Below are 20,268 nucleotides of genomic sequence, written 5' to 3'. Positions count from 1 at the left end.
TTTTATACAATTTTGCTAAGGTTCGACTGTCACAGGACGAAAAAACTTTACTAATAAGGTAAACCATGCGATTGGCTTTATTACACTGTTGCAATGTTTGAGGAGTCCAGGACAATTGTAAGTCTATTAACACGCCGAGATCAGAGTGACAATCGGTCTTTTTTAAAACGGTGCCGTTAATAAAATAATTTAATCGAGGGTTATTTTTGCCGACATGAAGAACGACACATTTTTCTATATTAAGCGGTAGTAACCAGTCAGTACATCATCGAGAAATGCTGTCCAAGTCTTTTTGCAAACAGTGAGAGTTTATTTTAGGATTGTTGTACAGCTTTGTGTCATCCGCATAAACCGAAAACTTTGATGAAATGATGTATTTTAGCTCCGATGTAAATATATTAAACAGTAGTGGCCCTAAAACAGATCCTTGGGGGACTCCACTTATTACGTCATATAGGGGGCTACTTGAAGACTGTATTCTTTCGGAAAATTTTCTTTCACTTAAGAAGGCTGAAATCCAGTTTAACAGTTGCCCGCGAATTCCAATCCTGTTTAATTTTTTCAAAAGCCTTTCTCTTGGAACTTTATCGAAAGCCTTGCTAAAATCTAAGTAGATAATATCAATATCCTGTCCCTTATCTACTTCGGTAGTCTAGTCATTTAGGCAACACAACAAGTTGGTAACAACCGATCTTCCACTGGTAAAGCCATGTTGTTCGTTCGGGATTATTTGGTGCTGGTTCAAAAATATGTGTAAATTATCCACAACAATTGATTCCATAACTCTGGATATAACTGGAGTGAGACTAACAGGCCTATAATTTTTGGGGCCGAGTTTATCTCCTTTCTTAACAATTGGTTTCACCCGTGTTTCTTTCCAAATAAGTGGCAGAGTAGCAGAGTGGAATGATTGTTCCATAAGCAAATGGAGTGGATATTTCAGAGCATTTGCACATGATTTCAAGAAAGTAGGTGAAAGATTATCTGGTCCTGGAGATTTGTTGGTGTCAAGTTTTTTAAGTTTTTTAAAAATATCATCAGGAGAAAATTCTACTGAGGTAATAGAACTATGATTTACGGGTTCATAATGTAAGTCTGGGAGTGGGCCATCAGGTTCTAAAGTAAAAGATCCGTAAAAGCTCCTAGCAAAAGTTGTAGTCACTTTCAAATCATCATTTGTAATATCACCTGAGTCTGTTTTTAATTGAGGAACAGAAACTTTTGTGTTTATGGATGTTCTAATATACATACTTATAAAACTTCTTTGGATTATTGCTGTCTATAATATTTTTTTCATAGTCTCTCCTAGCATTGCAAATTTTTGTTTTCAATAGATTGGCAACATTCCTATGCGTAACAAAATCATTCTCCAAACGTGATCTTTGATACTTTTGCCAAAGAGCTTTCTTTCTCTTAATCAATCTTTGAATATCCCAATTAATCCAGGGTTTAAAAGGAAATGTAGTTATAAGTCTTTGTATTATTTTTTATGATGTTGCTACATTGTTCATGAAAAATATTCCAGTTTTCCTGTAAATTTGGTAACGACAGAACGGAAGCCCAGTCAACCAGTGACACATCATGATTAATACCTCTATAATCAATGAAATATCTTGATGAGTATAGTTTTTTGGATCAGTACCAAGAATTAACTGCATTTGGAACTGAAGAATTGCATGATCGGATTTAGCAAAAGGGGGATAGTATTCTAGGTTGTTTATTAAATCATTATCAGAAGTAATAATTAAATACAAGATGGAGGGTTGCTGCCCAGAACGGAAACAAGTTGGTTCAGTAACGATTTGTTGGAGATGTGAATCTTGTACAAAATCAAGAAGAAGTCTAGATGAAGCATTTTGAGGTACAGGATGTGGCCATTTTAAATCTCTATGATTGAAGTCACCGGCAATAATTAGGTTTTTGTAAGTTGAAGCTAGAACGGATAAAAAATTAATAAGTTGAACATAATTATTATAAACAGTATCAGGCGGTCTGTAAACACAGCAAATCGTAAAAGATAAGTGTTTATTATGAAAGAGAAGACACATTGCCTCGAAACCAGGAATATTGAACGGTAAAACAGTTATTGTAAATTGAGAAAAAACAGAATCTAACACATAAATGCATACTCCACCTCCAGTCGAAAGCCGGTCGTTGCGGAATATAGTATAACCTTGTACATCTATGACAGAATTAGGTATATGTGGTTTAAGCCAGGATTCTGTTATAAGCATAATAGTAGGCTTCTCTAAATCCATATCACGAACAAATTCATTGAGTTTTGCCATTAAAGAATCGATACTAGTATAAGATATAGAGCAATTAAGAAAATTTGACTGTTTCAGTTTTTTGATGGTACAATAGAAGGGGTTCCTCTGATAAACTTTATAGTAATATCAGTCTCGCTTTTAGCCTTTCGATCATTTAGCTCCTTTCTCAACTGATCCAAATACTCCATTTGCTTAGGTGTTTTATCATCTCTAATAATAAATTTACCAAAACGGGTTCCCGTTAATGAGTTCTTGCGTTTAAGAATATCTTTTGCAATTGATGGATTGTTAAATGAAAGTTTCATTAATTTTGGTCTATTGGGTGAAGGTTTGCCAATTCTGGTTATTCTAACAGGAATATGTGGGGTTGAATTCCCACACACTACCCCCAAAATATCGGATGCTAATTCTTCATCATGCTTTTTACGTTCATCGATAGTGCCTGTACTTTCTGGAGCACCAACAATAATTATATTCTGAGCTCGCACCATCCTCTCGGTCGCCTCCGAAACTTCTTCAAAAGTTTGTGGTGACACCTTTTGGTTTAAAATTTGTGTGCTTAGATCATCAAACTTTTTATTTAATTCTGACATTTTAGTTTCAAACTCATTTTTAAAGCCCTCAAAAAAAGATTTTAATTGATCAAGATTACCAATATTTCCTGAACAATTATTACAAAGAATCTTAACGCTTCGTAATTTATTTCTAGTCATTCTAACGTCTTCGGCGGACTGCATTCCAACACACTTCAAATGTACAGTGGATCGACATCCATCACACATTGTCGTTGGCGTTGACCCTAGTAGACCTGGATCCCGCGTAAGAAAAAAAAGTTGATTAATAGCAAGCTGAAAATTTGTTAATAGCTTAACGGTGTCTAGTCGGACAAACATTGATGCACGGGAACACTGAAACAGGGGAAGTTTTAACGGTGGAGCATGATAAACGTGTCGTCCTGACAAGTTTATGATGGTGAAAAATAGCAAGTTGTTTTTAAGTTTATTCAATAGCCAACATTATATAATATATGAAAAAATGTTTGTCCGACAAAAAGGTTGGGCATTTTAACGAGTCCGACACGTTGAACATGTCACATCACAGGAACTATATTGGTGATGAATAGCAGTCTGATTTTTGCATGAGAGTTTAATGAAAGGCTAAAAAAGCAACTGGAAGTTCTGTCGGATAAAATGAATGGGAAATTTTCCTAGTCGGACATTCTAAACATGTAAGATATAGACAAAAATGTTGGTGATAAATAGCAAGCTAATTTTGATTTGTTTATGTACAAATTACATTTTGTAACGCAAAAAGTTATATGTCGGACAAAAAGTTTGGGCAAATCGAAGGAAATAAATAAAAAACATTTTTTCAGAATGACTTAGTCACATATTGATAAAGCTATTTTAGTTGTATATTATTATTTATATTCACATATTTGCATGTATATTGCATATATATTATATACATGCACACTCCAAAAACAGTGAGGTAAGTATCAATGCATGTATATATTGCAAAACAATTATTTTTTTGGGTGGAGTTTGTTCTAGATATTCTCCAAATAACAATAAAAAATGTCAAAGAACATGTGAAAGCAATCTCTTAGGGTTTTCTAATTAGGCGCATCAGAAAGTACGGAAAATTTCCTACAAAAAACGTTGTATACATTTTTTTCCATACTCAAATCTTAACCCTGTAAACGACATTGAAAAATGTGAAGAGTCTAAAACTTCGGTGCTTATAAGAATAGACGTAAATATGACACATTATGCTTAGAAGTATGTATTAGAAGGCTGCATTTGTCAGTGTGACACTTTGTGCTATACAAAGTAGTATTTGAAAGTACATGGTCTCTGAGTTTCTGTTTGCCACGTGTGTTGGAAATTAAAATTTATATTAATTATGGAGTGAAAAAACAAAAGATGTAGATCTTTGAAACACACTCAGTGATCAAAAGATCCACAGGTACTGGTTTGGACGACCACTCGTACGAAAACAAACAAATGAAATAGAGAATGCGGAAAAATCCCCTTACGAACAATTCACACATCCACTACTTCGGGCTGGGAAAAATTTTTTGAATAGAATCGAAGATCCAAACACCAGCTCTTAGAAATGTGTTTCGCCCTCTTCAACCTCTATGGGCTCATCGGTGAAGATGAGAGGTTGAATATCTTCAGACACATTCCAATCAAAAAACAACATTCGAGACCTAGACATAGCAGGAACGTAAATCTACGCCCAATTTATTTTAATTTTTTACCTTAATTTCCGCATTCTCTATTTCATTTGTTTGTTTTCGTACGAGTGGTCGTCCAAACCAGTACCTGTGGATCTTTTGATCACTGAGTGTGTTTCAAAGATCTACATCTTTTGTTTTTTCATAAACATTATCTTACTTACTCTAAAGTAATTAGGGAATTAAAACTTGAGAATGGCATTGTCAGGTTGGGCGTAGATTTACGTTCCTGCTATGTCTAGGTCTCGAATGTTGTTTTTTGATTGGAATGTGTCTGAAGATATTCAACCTCTCATCTTCACCGATGAGCCCATAGAGGTTGAAGAGGGCGAAACACATTTCTAAGAGCTGGTGTTTGGATCTTCGATTCTATTCAAAAAAATTTTCCCAGCCCGAAGTAGTGGATGTGTGAATTGTTCGTAAGGGGATTTTTCCGCATTCTCTATTTCATTTGTTTGTTAACTATGGAGTGTTTTTGTGTCTATTTTTGAGTGTCAACAGTTTAAATTTTATGTCGCCAAATCAAAAGTGAAACCATTCAACGGAACATTTTTGAGTAATTTTCGAACATTTTAGAAAGTTAGTAAAATACTTGGTCATCAATTCAATGAGGTTCAGTTGCCAGATAATTGTGAAAGTTCTATTGAATATCATTCTTCGTGCTATAATGCTTTGCTTGATTGAAAAAGGGTACCTAAATAAATTATTACTAAAATTGTATAACGTAATTTTTCTCAACTTTCTACAAATGAAATAACAATGTAATTAATATGTCACATGGCAAGAAATAATTTGCTGCGAAAATAAATTGATTAGTTTAAATTTGAAGTTACGATTGCAATTTATTATGAATTATTGTCAAAAGTGACAGTTTTTCTTAAATGGAAATGTATTCATAGACATAAGTGTAGACAGGGAATACAGTGCAAAAAGTCAATAGGTGGTCTATTTATCTCTTTTAACCAAGCGATCCCGCGCATGTGGCAGACAAAGATAGCTAGACCACTCAATCCATAATATAATTTGCCTGATCTACTAAAAATGTATTACAGTGAGGTATCTAAATGATGTTGAGATAAATCGAAAGATATCGATTGTAATTGATTGCAGGTACTTTTGACATAGAATAATCACCCCTTATGGAAATTTCAAAAATTATTTTTTTAAATTGTCCGACTACAAAATCTACCCCTTATTTTTTTCCGACAACAGTCATTCTTGGTAAGGAATAATTTACTTAATTAAATTTCGGCTTTGTCGGAAAGCTATTTATCACCAGCATTTTTCTCTATATCTTACCTGTTTAGAATGTCCGACTACGAAAACTTCCCATTAATTTTGTCGGACAGAACTTCCAATTGCTTTTTTAACCTTTCATTAAACTCTCATGCAAAAATCAGACTGCTATTCATCACCAACATAATTCCTGTGATGTGACATGTTGTACGTGTCGGACTCGTTAAAATGCCCAACATTTTTGTCGGACAAACATTTTCGCATATATTACATAACGTTGGCTATCGAATAAACTTAAAAACAACTTGCTATTTTTCACAATCATAAACTTGTCAGGACGACACGTTTATCATGCTCCATAATTAAAACTTCCCCTGTTCCAGTGTTCCCATACATCAAAGTTTGTCCGACTAGACACCCTTAAGCTATTAACAAATTTTCAGCTTGTTATTAATCAACTTTTCTTTCTTACGCGGGATCCAGGTCTATAGAGCTGATCGTTATATTGAATTTTTTAAAATTTAGTTAAGCACCTTACATGATGGAATACAACTTACCTAACAGATTATAATTCTCTCCCACCTTTTTCTGAGCATAAGGCAGGTATTCAGGGTTAATGTATTGGCTGTATTTGTCAATCCAGGATTCCCATATGAGCTTTTCCCCGTTCAATGACCAAAATTTTTGCCAATCCGAATCGACGTCATGAATTAGTTGTTCAGTCAGATCGGTACCGCTGTCACTTTGCTGAATACCTTTCGGTGGCGGAGGATTATGTATTTCACGCAAACTTTCGTGTTCATCGGTCGAAAGATTGTCTGTGTGAGATGCACTGCAGTAACAGCTGGCACCTTCCTGGTCGTTCTACAAAATAAATTTTTATTAGGAATGATCTACTTCATTATCCAGAAAATGGAAAAATGAAAAAAGGGATCCCAAGCGGGGATTTTGCGCGTTACTCGAGCGCGTCAGAAAATAACATACATGGGAAGACCTTTGTACCCTGTAAATGTACGCGTGCGTGCGTTGGGGACAGTCGGTAAAAAATCTACCCTTAGAAAACCTCGAAAACGTCAGATTAAGACAAGGTGTAAGTTAAGTACATTTTTTTTCCTGGAAGCCGCCTGTTATGAACCGGTCGTACTACAGCCACTTGGCTTATTGTTCATAAGTTAATTACATAAAAAATAGTGTATATTTAAAAAATCTGACGATTTGAGCGGGGCGTACGGAAATGGGAGAGTAACAAAGTTTCACAAAAAAGCGAATATTTCGCGAAATGAACATCAGATAGAAAAACTGAAAAAGACGTTTAAATATTTTTCAAAAATCTATCGAGCGATACCAACACGACCCCATGGAGCGGAGTGGGGGTAACTTTAAAATTTTAAATAGGTTTCTAATACCCCGCGATATTTCGCTAAATGATCGATTTCGAATAGATCGAAAAACTTAAAAATGTGTGTTATATATTTTTCAAAAATCTATCGAATGACACCAAACATGACCCCCACGGAGGTGGGGTGGGGGTTACTTTAAAATCTTAAATATGAACCCCCAATTTTTTATTATTGCAGATTTGGATTCCTTAAGTAAAAATAAGTAACTTTTATTCGAGACATTTTGTAGAATTATGGATATACCTATGACGCTATAATCACAAAAAACGATTTTTGGAAATGAAAATTTAAGTTAATTAAAATATGGAAAATCCCCACTAAAATGGAAAACTTAACTTTTTTGGTTTTAGGACATAATCTTCACAACCTATAGGTCCCCATGACGCTTAATAACTGCAAATTTATTATCCAAGGTTCCCATAGGTACTACCAGTTTTAAGTATTTGATTTAAAACGATTTAATATATACTTACTTCTGATTTAGCAGTAATGTTCTGAATGGATAAGTCTTCATATATTTTGCTTAATTCTTCATCAAACTGGTTATCTTCCTCAGATGCACTCTGCTCAGATGATACAAATTGTTTAGACGAAAATTTTGTGCTGAAAATAGATTATCATAAATAAAGGATACTTTTCCATTATAAATTAATATGATTAGGTAGGCTATTGATTATGTACTATAGAAAGGAACTACAACTTTAACGGGGTTTTATTATTTCATATGGTCAATGAATCTCTGTGTATGAAAAAACCGCGGAGTGCTACCATTTAAAGGGGTGCGTTTTTGAGAAATGGGTGAATTAGTCCCTGGGCACAGGTTACATTAGGGTAAGTTCTATGCACTTTTGGTACAAACACGTCTACATAAAAATTGTTCTTGGTTAAATTTCCTATCTAAATATAACTTTTTAAAGTCAAAGATACTTTTTTTTACAAAAATATATTCAAAAGAAAAAGCACAAAGAAACCCAAAAGAAAGAAATTTTGTTTTTTGTCCCATAACTTTTGTCTACGGGGATATAGGTATAGTCATTGCTTCACAGAAAAAATACTTACATATTTTCTCTTTAAAATGATGTTTGGTAGAGGTCATTACGATTTACAGTTTTCGAAATATGATTTTTCAAAGTTCGCCACTCATAGCAATTTTGGACAATGTTCCTTGTTATTTCGCAAATATTGTTCTGTAACTTTTTTATACGCATCTTTAGGCATATGCAATGGTACATGTAAGAGGAATAGAAATCAATTATGTACCTTTAAAATGTTCTACTGTGTAATGTTGTACGACTTCTTTTAAAGAGGTTATCTTTTCAAGATTTTATACTTTTAAGGAGTTTTTATATTTTTTACGATTATTTTTTAAATTTCCCATTTTAACTTTTTTTTTCTACATTTAGGTATATATTATATAATAAAAAAGAAAGCTTATTCTGTTTACTTTAAAATGGTGTATCATAAAAAATTCTAGGATTATTTTTGAATAAGATATGCTTTCTCAAAATGTAATAAGTACTTACTTGTAACAATTTTTGATTTGAGGATTATTTTTTAAATTTCTCATTATAACTTTTTTATGTGATTGTGTGTTATGATTGAATCTTATTTTTTATAGGTAATACTTTGGATCCACTTGACTCGGCCGGGCAAACTTCAAAATATGGATTAATTCCAATATTTACTGTCAAAGCTCCTGCACCACAAGCTTTGCTTGAAAAGATAGCATGTAAAAATGTGCCAAAGGATGTGCAAAAAACTGCGGTTGTAGGAAGATAGGAATTAGTTGTTCAATATTCTGCAAAGGTGCATGTGCATGGGTACTAATTGTGGGAACTCTAAGGTAACTGAGGTGTCAGAGGAAGATATTGAAGCTAATGCTAACGAAGAGATGGACTTTGATCTTGAAATTTTTTTAAATGTCAACATTTAAATAATTTTAACTAAAGTGATGTTTCTAAGACTGTTTATGTAATTTTTGTAAAAGAAATAATTTTAAATAATACAGGTAAAAAAATATCAAAGAATCACTAGGTTTCCATTATTTAAATATAGATGATACACCATTTTAAAGGACAGAAAGTAAGCCCTCTTTATCGAGCAATATATAGTATAATTATGTACAAGAAAAAAAGGTATAATGAGAAATTTAAAAAATATTCCTAAAATCAAAAATCGTTGCAAGTACTTATTACATTTTGAAAAATACTATCTGTAGTTTTTTTGTATCTTTGAGTTTTTTGAAATAGATTATTAAAGTAAAAAAATAACCTTTTTTTATTATATAATATAATATATACCTAAATGTAAAAGAAAAAAAGTTATAATGAGAAATTTCAAAAATAATCGTAAAAAATGATATATTTTTATATTAGGTATTATATAATGTATAATATAATATTATATAATGTATAGTATAATATTATATAATATATAATATATTATATAATACTATTATTTATTTTTATATTATATTATAAAAGATCGTTAAAAGTATAAAACATTGAAAAACCAAAATCTCTTTAAAAGAAAGTCGTACAACGTTATACAGTAGACTATTTTAAAGGTAATTGATTTCTATTTCTATTACGTGTAACACTGCATATAACTAAAGTTACGTAGAAAAAAGTTACAGAACAATATTTGCAAAATAACAAGGAAAATTGCCCAAAATTGCTGTGAGTGGCGAAATTTGAAAAATCATATTTCGAAAACTATAAATCCTATTTACCTCAACTAAGTCACATTTTAAAGAAGAAATATGTAGGTTTTTTTTCTGTAAAGCAATGTCTATAACTATATCCTCGTGGACAAAAGTTATGGGACAAAAAACAAAATTTCTTTCTTTTGGGTTTCTTTGTGCTTTTTCTTTTGAATATATTTTTGTAAAAAAAAATATCATTGACTTTAAAAAGTGATATTTAGATAGGAAATTTAACCAGGAACTATTTTTATGTAGGTATGTTTGTACCAAAAGTGCATAGAACTCACCCTAATGTAACCTGTGCCCAGGGACTAATTCACCCATTTCTCAAAAACGCACCCCTTGAAATGGTAGCACTCCGCGGATTTTTCATATATAGATGTCCATTGACCATATGAAATAATAAAACCCCGTTAACGTTGTAGTTCCTTTTAGCTATCTTATTTTGAATATAATCAATAGCCTATAGGGGAGAGTTGGACAAAACGGGATACCATTCTTGTTTATTTTTATTACGGACAAAATGTTAAAGAAATTATCATATTATTTTTTATAGGTATAATATTTATTGAAGCACACAAAAAACATATTTTTAGCTATTTTTAATGACTGGAAAATAGTAAAAAAAAATATTTATTAAAGTCCTGCACATCCCGTTTTAGCATACCACGGTTGGATAAAACGGGATAAGTTCACAATATTAAATTTTTTGCATAAAATTATCTAAAAAGTATATTTAAGTAGATATAAGACTGCAAAGCAAAATTTACCTTTGAAAAAACAATATCTTTAGTAGTCAGAAACTTAAAAATAGGCCTTTTTTATGTTTTATTGCAAAATGGGAAATAAGACCTTTTATTTAGGACTAGGTACGTATATCAGAACAAAAGTCACATAAAAATATGTTGTTCTATTCTGCAGTATGAGAACATGCTTTATCGCTATTAAAAAAATTTATAGGCCAACAAATAAATAGGTGGATAAAACGGGACATAAAAAACTGTATCCCATTTTATCCAATTTATAAGTGTCCCGTTTTGTCCAACTCAGACATTTTTCAAAACAAAAATGGCTCCTGCCTAAAAGTGAAAGTAAAATTAGATAGATTACACATGAGAATATTCGTTAATGAGTGCTTAATTAAATGTAATAGTCACCGGAATTATATGTTTATATATGTAGGCAATATAATGTAGAAAACAACGCACTTAAAAGTACAAACTAGCAAAAAAATAGAGTCAAACAATTCTAAACACAACAACTTTTCATCAAATAGTGGCATCGAGGTAAAACGAACTGAGAATGTTAAAATGACGACTGAGAACAAGTTTTCGTCGTTGTCCATTTAATAGCAGCACTAGTTGGGTCTCTAGGCCAGGTATCCCGTTTTATCCGACTATCCCATTTTATCCAACTCTCCCCTATAAATAATTATAACGAAAGCACACACAAGATTTGAACGTCAGACCTCGATTAAATTTTCCATTATTTATCTGAGGGTATGATATAGTATCCATACAGGACCATAAAATACCTCTATAAGATTCTGCTAAATGAGGATTTGATTTTGTTTTAGGCAAAGGAATCATCCAGTACTCTCTCAAACTATCTGGAATATCTTCTGATAACCATATTTGATTAAAAATGTTTAATAGTCTTTTCCCTTTTGATGTAAACTTACCAAATATAATGTATATTGTCTATTCCTGGAGAAGTGTTTTTCTTATTTTTAAGACTTATTTCTGAATCAAATACACTAAATTGCACTGATTGTGGATTAGAATTTGTCGCTTCCATTACAATATTTTTTGAAAATATACCATCTCGACATAATTTTCTCAATAACTTCTCAACCCATTCGCCTTTAGTGACTGGATTTACTTGTGGGTTAAAGAGGTTTTCTTTTTGGATATGTTTAGGATAGTTAGGACTAATCTACCAACTTGTAATTGGCTGAATCACTAATGTGAATGCCAATACAAAAAAATGTGTGGCTTGATTCCACATATTTTTTATTGGGGTATTTTTCTTTAGTTTTCCAAAATTTTATCCATGCATTACTCTATCTAATATAACTTTTTTATTTTCTGCACATATTTATTATAATTGTCACTCCACCAAGTTTTTCCAAATCGTGGATTAGCCCTTGTTTTTTTTCTCTGGTATATGCATCTTACAATATTTGTTTAATGTATTTAAATTATTGGTAACTAAAATTATTTTCTAGTTCTGTGAAATTATCAGTGAGAGAAAAGAGACCAGTCTGCTTTAATAATTATGTCTTATATGAATTTTTTATTTACACATTACACTTTATTAACATTAATATTTGACTATAACCAGCTTTTATTTCTTCTGAATATGTATTTGTAAACTGGCACTTTTTGGAAAAGCCGGATCTCATATGAAAAAGAAAACAAATAAGTAAATATAACAAAAAGTATGTATATGAATCAAGTTGTAAAAAAAGTACAAAATACACTTAAAGTAACAATAACCTTCTCTAAAAGTTGTAGTATTGGGAAATATTCTATCAAAAGGTCATACTGGTCACTCTCTCCATTCTCTTTTCCTTTATCCCTATACAAGGTTGGCTTCCCTAATTGCATTTCTCCATAAGTTACTATCTTGTGTCATATTAACATCAATCCCCTTTACCTACATGTCCTGCCTAAGCGTCTCCCCTCCTACTCCTTCCATGAAACCTCAGTTCAGCCATTCTTCATATTGGTTGATTAATGTCTTTAAGCTGAACATGACCAAATCATTTTAACCTATGCACCCTCATTTTGGCATCAATTGGTGCCACTCCTAGAGTCCTAGACTTCCCCTAATATACTCATTTTTAATTTTATCCTTTATTTTTTGTATTTTTTTGTCACACCACTTGCTTCCTTTCACTTCATCCATCCAACCCTAAATGCATGCATCTTCATCTATTTCCTCATTACTCTGTAACACTGATCCTAAGTACTTAAAACTATTACTGTTCACAATCATTTCACCATCCAAAAATATCATTTTACTTGTAGTAAGTCCATCTTTCGCTATCAAGAGACTCATATAATATGACCCACATCCATTTTTTCCATAGGCCAGCGTCTCAGATTACACTGTTCATAATGGCAATTTAAATAGCTATGGTCTATGAGGACCAAGCTTAACTTGCTTGGTAGCGAACCTGTTAGCTAACTTGGTAGCGAACATTTAATATACTGACCCCTCTAAAAGACATAGATCAATTAAAAACACGTAGGTAATAAAATTAATACAATAAAAATGAAAAATATTAAAACAATAATGAAAATGAAAAAATAAGCTAATAATTTAAAAATAGAAGAGTAATGCAATTTTGGGGTGGGTTGTAATTTTGGGGTGTACGAGTGTGTTATAGAGGTAGCACCTTTTATTGGAACGACCACATCAAACGTCATAGACGGGAGATTGTTTTTGATAACTGGTCCTCATAAGGCACTCAACTCTCACTTATGGCTCCGCCACATCCCGGGCAACTGCATTGGTCTGCAGGCTAAACTAAGTGAGGGTAGCCAGACATGGTGATAGGTTGGATAGTGGCAGCTGGCTGTTACAAAACTGACCATGCGGCGAGAATGATAGCCACAGAAACGGCACATATACAGCGGTGCAGAAGGCAAAGGGAAACCACTGCACTATTTTCCCAAGAGAATTTCTTCCCATAACGATGACAATTTTGGTAAGTGAAGATGGAATGTGTAGCGACCCGCTCGGCACCATCTCGGTTCCGGGTCGGATGGTGTGAAATTTGCTACCGGCTGCCAAGGTGTGAGGGACCAGGCACCTGGCAGAAATTGTGCGACTGAATCCAAATTTTCATTTAATTTAAGAAAATGTCAGCGAATTGGTACATGGAACGTCCAGGGACTGATCCAAAACCCTGGAAAGTTACACATAATTGAAAAAGAAATGGCAGACCACAATCTTTCGGTACTGGGACTCTCAGAAACTCACTGGAGAGGAAAAGGGCATTTTAAAACAACTGCTGGCAACGTCGTCTATTTTTCAGGCCCAGATAACAAAAGTACAAATGGAGTCGCAATAATTATACCCTCTAAACTTAACGACTGCGTAATTGGATATAATACTATTGATGACAGGATAATATCCCTTAAAATGAGAATATCCACCAATACCCTACACCTTGTCCAGGTATACGCTCCTACAACAGCTGCACAAGAAGAAGACATCAACAGGTTCTATGGTCGTCTAGAAGAAACTGTTCGCGCTATTCCGAATCGTGAACTCGTCATAATTTTAGGAGATTTTAACGCCAAAGTGGGGTCATCTAATGAAAATATTGAAGGAGTGCTGGGCAAAAATGGACTGGGACAGAGAAATGAGAATGGCGACCGTCTAGTGGAGTTCTGTGTAGAACAACATCTTACAATTACAAACACGTTATATCAGTATCATCCACGGAGATTATACACATGGCGCAGCCCAGATGGACGAACAAGGAATCAAATAGACTACATCCTAATAAGATCAAGATGGAAGTCGTCGTCCATCAACTGTAAAACATATCCTGGCGCAGACTGTGGAAGCGATCATCAACTCCTGGTATTGAACGTTCGACTTCGTTTCAAAGTCCCCAAAAGAACACCCCAGAGAAAAGTCATGTCTCTAAGTCCATCAAAAATCAATGACTTCCAACAAAACCTAGAAGATGCTCTTTCTTTAGACCAAGTAGATAGTGAGCCTGAGAGCACTTGGATCTATCTCCAAGATAAGGTAATCGAGGCTGCAAAAGACTGTGAGGCAGCGGTTTCCACTGGCCGTAAACCATGAATATCCGATAATACGTGGACTGTGATTCAACGCAGAAAAGAACATAAAACTAGATACGGAACAAACGATGAATACAGAGCGTTATCGAGAGAAATCAGAAAACAGTGCCGCAAAGATAAAGCTGATTACATCTCTCAAATATGCAGAGAGATAGAGGAACATGGCTGTCGAAATGAACCGAGGGACTTACTCCAGAAGATCAAACTCCTTACCAGAGAATTTAAACCTCAAACGTGGTCTGTAATAGATAAGGAAGGTAATTTAAAGACCGATACTGATGAAATATTGTAAACATGGCGAAACTACTGTGGCGAGCTATATAAAAATAACGAGGTATCAGCAGAAAATCAGTGGCCTTCTGACTACCCTAGAGAACCTACTGTCCTACTCGCTGAAGTCAAAGATGCAATTAAATCGCTAAAGAGAAATAAATCCCCAGGCATTGATTCAATACCATGTGAAATACTACAGTTACTAGGTGACAAAGGATTACATATCATCCATTCTATCTGTGTCGCTGTTTGGAATTCAGGTAAATGGCCATCTGATTGGTGTACCTCAATTTATATCCCACTACACAAAAAAGGAACTACTACCAGATGTGAAAACTACCGCACACTGTCACTAATAACACATGCTAGTAAAATCTTGTTGCATATCATCAAAAACAGATTAAAAACCTATCTACATTACCAAATGCCTCAGGAACAAGCGAGGTTTGTAAAGGGTAAAGGTACAAGGGAACAAATCCTGAACCTGACACAACTCATTGAAAAGTCTAGAGAATTTCAAGTACCTATGATTATATGCTTCGTTGACTACCAAAAGGCATTTGATTGTGTAAGCTGGATAAATCTGTGGTCAATTTTAATAGAAATGGGCGCACCAATGCACCTGGTGACACTTATTAAAAATCTGTACCAGTCTAATATAGCGACAGTATGACTAGATCAGAAGTTCTCAAACCAATTCAAGACCGAGAGAGGTGTTAGACAAGGATGCGTGTTGTCACCTGACTTATTTAACATTTATGGTGAACATGTCATGAGGATGGTTTTAGAAGGATAGGCCGGTGGAGTAACAGTAGCTGGTAGAAAAATCTCCAATTTAAGATTTGCTGATGACACTACACTTATAGCAGCAAATGAGCAAGAAATGTTTGATCTTCTGCGAAAAGTTGAGTACGAAAGCAATAAAGTTGGTCTGAAAATCAATAAAGCTAAGACAAAAATAATGGTGGTTGACAGATTTGACACTATTCAACTGACTAACATATTACAGGAATACCAGATAGTAAACACCTTTGTCTATCTCGGGTCTAGTATAACTAACGATGGTAACTGTGAAGCAGAAGTTTGGAGACGTATTGGTATGGCAAAAAATGCGATGAGTCGCCTAACTAAACTTTGCAAAGACAGATCTCTCTCTCAAAATATCAAGATGAGACTGGTGAATGCCCTTGTATTCTCAATATTTCAATACGAAGCAGAGACTTGGACTCTTCGCGCATGCGAGCGCCAAAAAATTGATTCCTTTGAGATGTGGTGCTGGAGAAGAATGCTGCGCATACCTTGGACAGCTCATAGGACAAACGTTTCCATTCTAAACCAACTCAATATTAAAAAAAGGCTGTCCACAATATGTCTGCAACGAATTCTGCAATTCTTTGGTCACGTGGTTCGCAGAGGTGACGACAGTTTGGAGAGATTAATTGTTTCTGGAAACGTTCCGGGGAGAAGATCAAGAGGACGATCACCAACTAGATGGTCTGACCAAATAAGGCATTCAGCTGGAAACTCATTCTGCGAAGCTCTTAGAGCAGCTGAAGATAGAGACCAATGGAGAAACATTGTTAGGAATATTGGAATAAATCACGATCCTCAGTAATGGGGAAACGACAGGAGAGAGAATGCAATTTTAAAAATTGTACAAAAATCAAATCGAGAGAAACACGTTGAAATTTTTATTTATAAACATCCCAGGGTTTTAAGTAGTGTTCTTTCTATCTACTTTTACGATTCACCACCGAACCACACAGCTCGGTCATCGGTAGCCAGTGGGTAGGTATACCATCTTCTCGTGATTCTGTTTCTCGCTCAAACTTGTACTGATTCTACATTAGGTTTTCTTTTTAGACAACTTAATATTTTCTTCCTTGTATAACGTCTAAGAAATAACTCATCCCATAACGGGGGATGATCCATCACACGGAATTTACATTTTAAAGTTATGGAGATAGTTATATGTCATAGTTATCATAACTTTAACGCAAACGTTAAAAATAACTTCGGTAATTCATCACAGGCCTGATTATTTTGGTATTTAAATAAAAAGCTCAAGAATGCAAAAATATTTATTAAACTTAACAAAAACTAAACATTATTTAATTCTATTCCGTCTCTCTTCTTCCATATCCGAAGCTTTCTTCCAAGAGGCCTCATCCAAACCAGACTTCCCCTCTGATATAGCTATTAGTCTTGCTAAGATGAGCATACTGTGTAGATCCTCTGCAGTGGTTTCACTTCTATTTTGTCGCATTTTTACAAACTCATTCTGTATGAAATTTTCAACCTGTTCTGTGATTATGTATTCAGTCATTCTCGCAAGGGTTAAATATTTTCTAATCTCATTTAATAAATCAGGTTTTAGGAAATGATCAGCAGCTTCAACTATTTCTTTAAAAGTGTTAATACTTATTTCGTCTGGTTGTAATGCAATGTGGACATCACTATAAACCATGGACTTACCCTCTGATAATACAAGGAAGGGTATATCACAATGAAACTCCAACGGATAAAATTTAAAATCGTATGAAACTGTCTGATGTTTAATAGCAGAAGAAATCGCTTTGACGTTATTTAAACCAGACTCGTTCAGTTTTCCAGGTGTTAATTTGATTTCATCAAGTATAAAATGAGTATTGTCACTTAATTGAAGCACACCTGAAGACAAATAGTTCAGATCGTAGTCTTTCTTAGGAATAAAAGTCAAATCATTTAGATTTTCTAAAGTCATAGGAAAATAAAGACTTTTTGTTACCAGTTTTTCTATAAACTTGTATAATTCACTTGGGTAATGTACATTAGGAAGAGTAGGTATGTTAGATATATTTAAAGACAGTTTTCCAAGTGCTAAACCATCTCTCCTTAAATAAACTTCAGACAGAAGGTGTAAAAGTAAGTATTCCGCAGCTAACGAATCCCCTAAAAGTAACTGCGTCAACACAAGCAGTAAATCTTTGCGTACTACATTAAAATTGTCTTTGCTTGCCTGATCTATTTCACTATTCACTAGAGGGTTATTATGCTTCAATTTTGTAAAATGTACACAGTGAATTTTTGGTATAAAACAAGTTGACTCTTCAGTTTCCATATCACCAATACACATATTTGCGTTTGTGGACGGATCTATATCTAAAAATCCAACAAACTCACATACATCATTGATTTTTAATTGATCTTGATCGTTATACAATTTAATGTGAAACACTTGTTTTTGATCATTTATCAATGTATCTGAAAGTGGAAATATATCATTTTGCTGGCTTGACGCTGGTTTATTATCTACAGATTGAGTTGTTTCACTACAGATTTTCTTACTCCCCGGAATTCTACTAGTTGAGGGACCAACCGTTTCTTCTGCATCCATGGATTCTTCATGAATTCTTTTACCACTAGACGTGTTTGCAGCAGCACATTTTGTGGGTTGGATTGTATGCGTTTCTTCTACTGACCTTACCCAACTATTTTTTGCTGGTATTGATATAACCACAAATGCCTGTCTCTCAGAAGTAATATTAGAATTGTTATGAAAATTTATTTGCTCTACACTTTCTTTCACTTTGATACACTCCCTGTATTTTCCAATAACCCAGGAACTCTCTTTTGTATCTTCATTCACCACTTCAAATTTTTCCAAATAGTACTCAGGAGAATGCATGTCTTGAATCATACCATGAAATCTGACCAGTTTTAGGTCTCCCAAATGTTCTATTTTATTTACATTTAACAAAGGTATTTTGTTCCTGATGGATTCATCTTTTAATAATTCCGAAAAATTGTGTTCGTTTTCGGCAAACTGAAGTGGTGTTATAGTTTGAATATCCATTTTAAAATGTGTAATTTAATCCAAAAATTGTGTAATTTAATGTACAGAAAACAAAATTGTAACAATTTGGCGCCTTCAAAGCTTCAAAGCAAATTTGAGGTTATACTCGATTGACTTGCGCTTCCATTTGGTTTATCACAAATATGGTCTTTTTCTATGAAGGATAACAGTTACTATTTCGATGCATAAAAATTTAAAATTCAAACAATTATTCTTTTAAATTAGATTAATTATAAGATGTATTTTAAATTTAGTTGTTATAACATAAGAAAGGTATTTTTAAATGCAGTAAAACCTCCGTTAACCGAAACTGGTGACAATTTCAATAATTTCGTCAAAAAAAAAATAAATTTTATCACAAAATTGAAACAGATATTAATTTTTGTTAATAATGTAAACACTTATATTAAAGAAAACATTACGAAATCACTTCATACTATTTTTTAATACCAACTTTGACCAAGAATAAGTACTATGTAATTTGATGTAATACAAGAAGAATGCAAAAAACAAAATAATTTCGAATAAACGAGGTTTTACTGTATTATACAATAAAACTAATCTCAATATAATGATGGCATATATATTTTTTCTTCCTAAAAAGTGCAAAAGATGGTGTTTTTCGAGGATAAACTGTAGATATACTGTCAGAATACGAGATTATTCCTAAATTGGTCCAATAGCTTCCAGTAAGCTTGGAGATGCGGTTCGCATAATTCGAAGAGATCTCTCCTGACTTCTTGTTGCTTCATATATTAGAATTTGTTTCTGTAAGCTTCAAAGTCAAAACTTTTATTTCACCATGGCAATGCTACTTGAAGCAGGTTGCACATGAAGGAAAAAAGAGTATAGACTAGAAGAGAGGGAAAGCATATCCATCCACTTAAGAAGAGAATGAACAGAAATCTTTAAATGGGATATAAAGTTTATTTGACACAACTGAAACAAAAAAATACTACAGATCCCTAAATAGTAGCCATCAAGAATTTAAGCCAACAATAAAAAGATGGCCGGCATAGCTCAGCGGTAGGATGTGACTCACGTGCTGTTGACCTGGGTTCGAGACCCAGCACCAACAAGAACAGCTAGACATTAATAAAATGTCTATAGGCCCCAGGTCGACTCAGCCTGAATAAAATGAGTACCTTGGGTAAAACCAGGTGTAATAATAGGCGGTTGAAGCGTAGCAATGACCCTGTTACCTTCCTTGTATACTGTAGGCCCTAGATATAACAGACTACCCTGCTATAATCCCAAAGCCGCGTCAGAGGTATAAAACGGGAGACTATTATATTATTATAAAAAGTTGTAGAGATATTAACTGTAAAATTCTACATGATACAAACTTAGTTCTACCCATTCTCCGCCATCCATTGCCAAAAGGCATGTACCCTACTTGATGCAAGTGCCACTGTCACCTTTTGGCGTTAACAAACTAGAATTACCTAAATAAGTTCATATTTGCTCCATACTAAAGTAACT

At 33.8% G+C, this 20,268-nt stretch overlaps 2 protein-coding genes across 2 annotated transcripts in view; both read right to left on the bottom strand.

Annotated features, from left to right (window-relative positions):
* The window catches only part of LOC126884628 (trimethylguanosine synthase), a 79,280-nt gene that overhangs the window by 54,136 nt on the left and 4,876 nt on the right, over positions 1-20,268 (bottom strand). The window contains exons 2-3 of the mRNA XM_050650688.1: positions 7,622-7,751; positions 6,306-6,612 (exon numbers count right to left, since the gene is read on the bottom strand). Of these exons, the coding sequence (XP_050506645.1) occupies positions 6,306-6,612; positions 7,622-7,751 (437 nt within the window). The remainder of the gene's footprint in view (positions 1-6,305; positions 6,613-7,621; positions 7,752-20,268) is intronic.
* Positions 17,020-18,899, bottom strand: LOC126884629 (mini-chromosome maintenance complex-binding protein). Its single transcript, XM_050650689.1, has one exon. It carries the CDS (start codon positions 18,784-18,786, stop codon positions 17,059-17,061), a length of 1,728 nt encoding a protein of 575 aa, XP_050506646.1. The 5' UTR covers positions 18,787-18,899; the 3' UTR covers positions 17,020-17,058.

The sequence above is a fragment of the Diabrotica virgifera genome, chromosome 5 (assembly GCF_917563875.1).
Source record: "Diabrotica virgifera virgifera chromosome 5, PGI_DIABVI_V3a".
Taxonomy (NCBI): Eukaryota; Metazoa; Arthropoda; class Insecta; order Coleoptera; family Chrysomelidae; genus Diabrotica; species Diabrotica virgifera.
The sequence above is the reverse complement of the archived record's forward strand: the minus strand, read 5'-3'. Positions and strand labels throughout refer to the sequence as shown.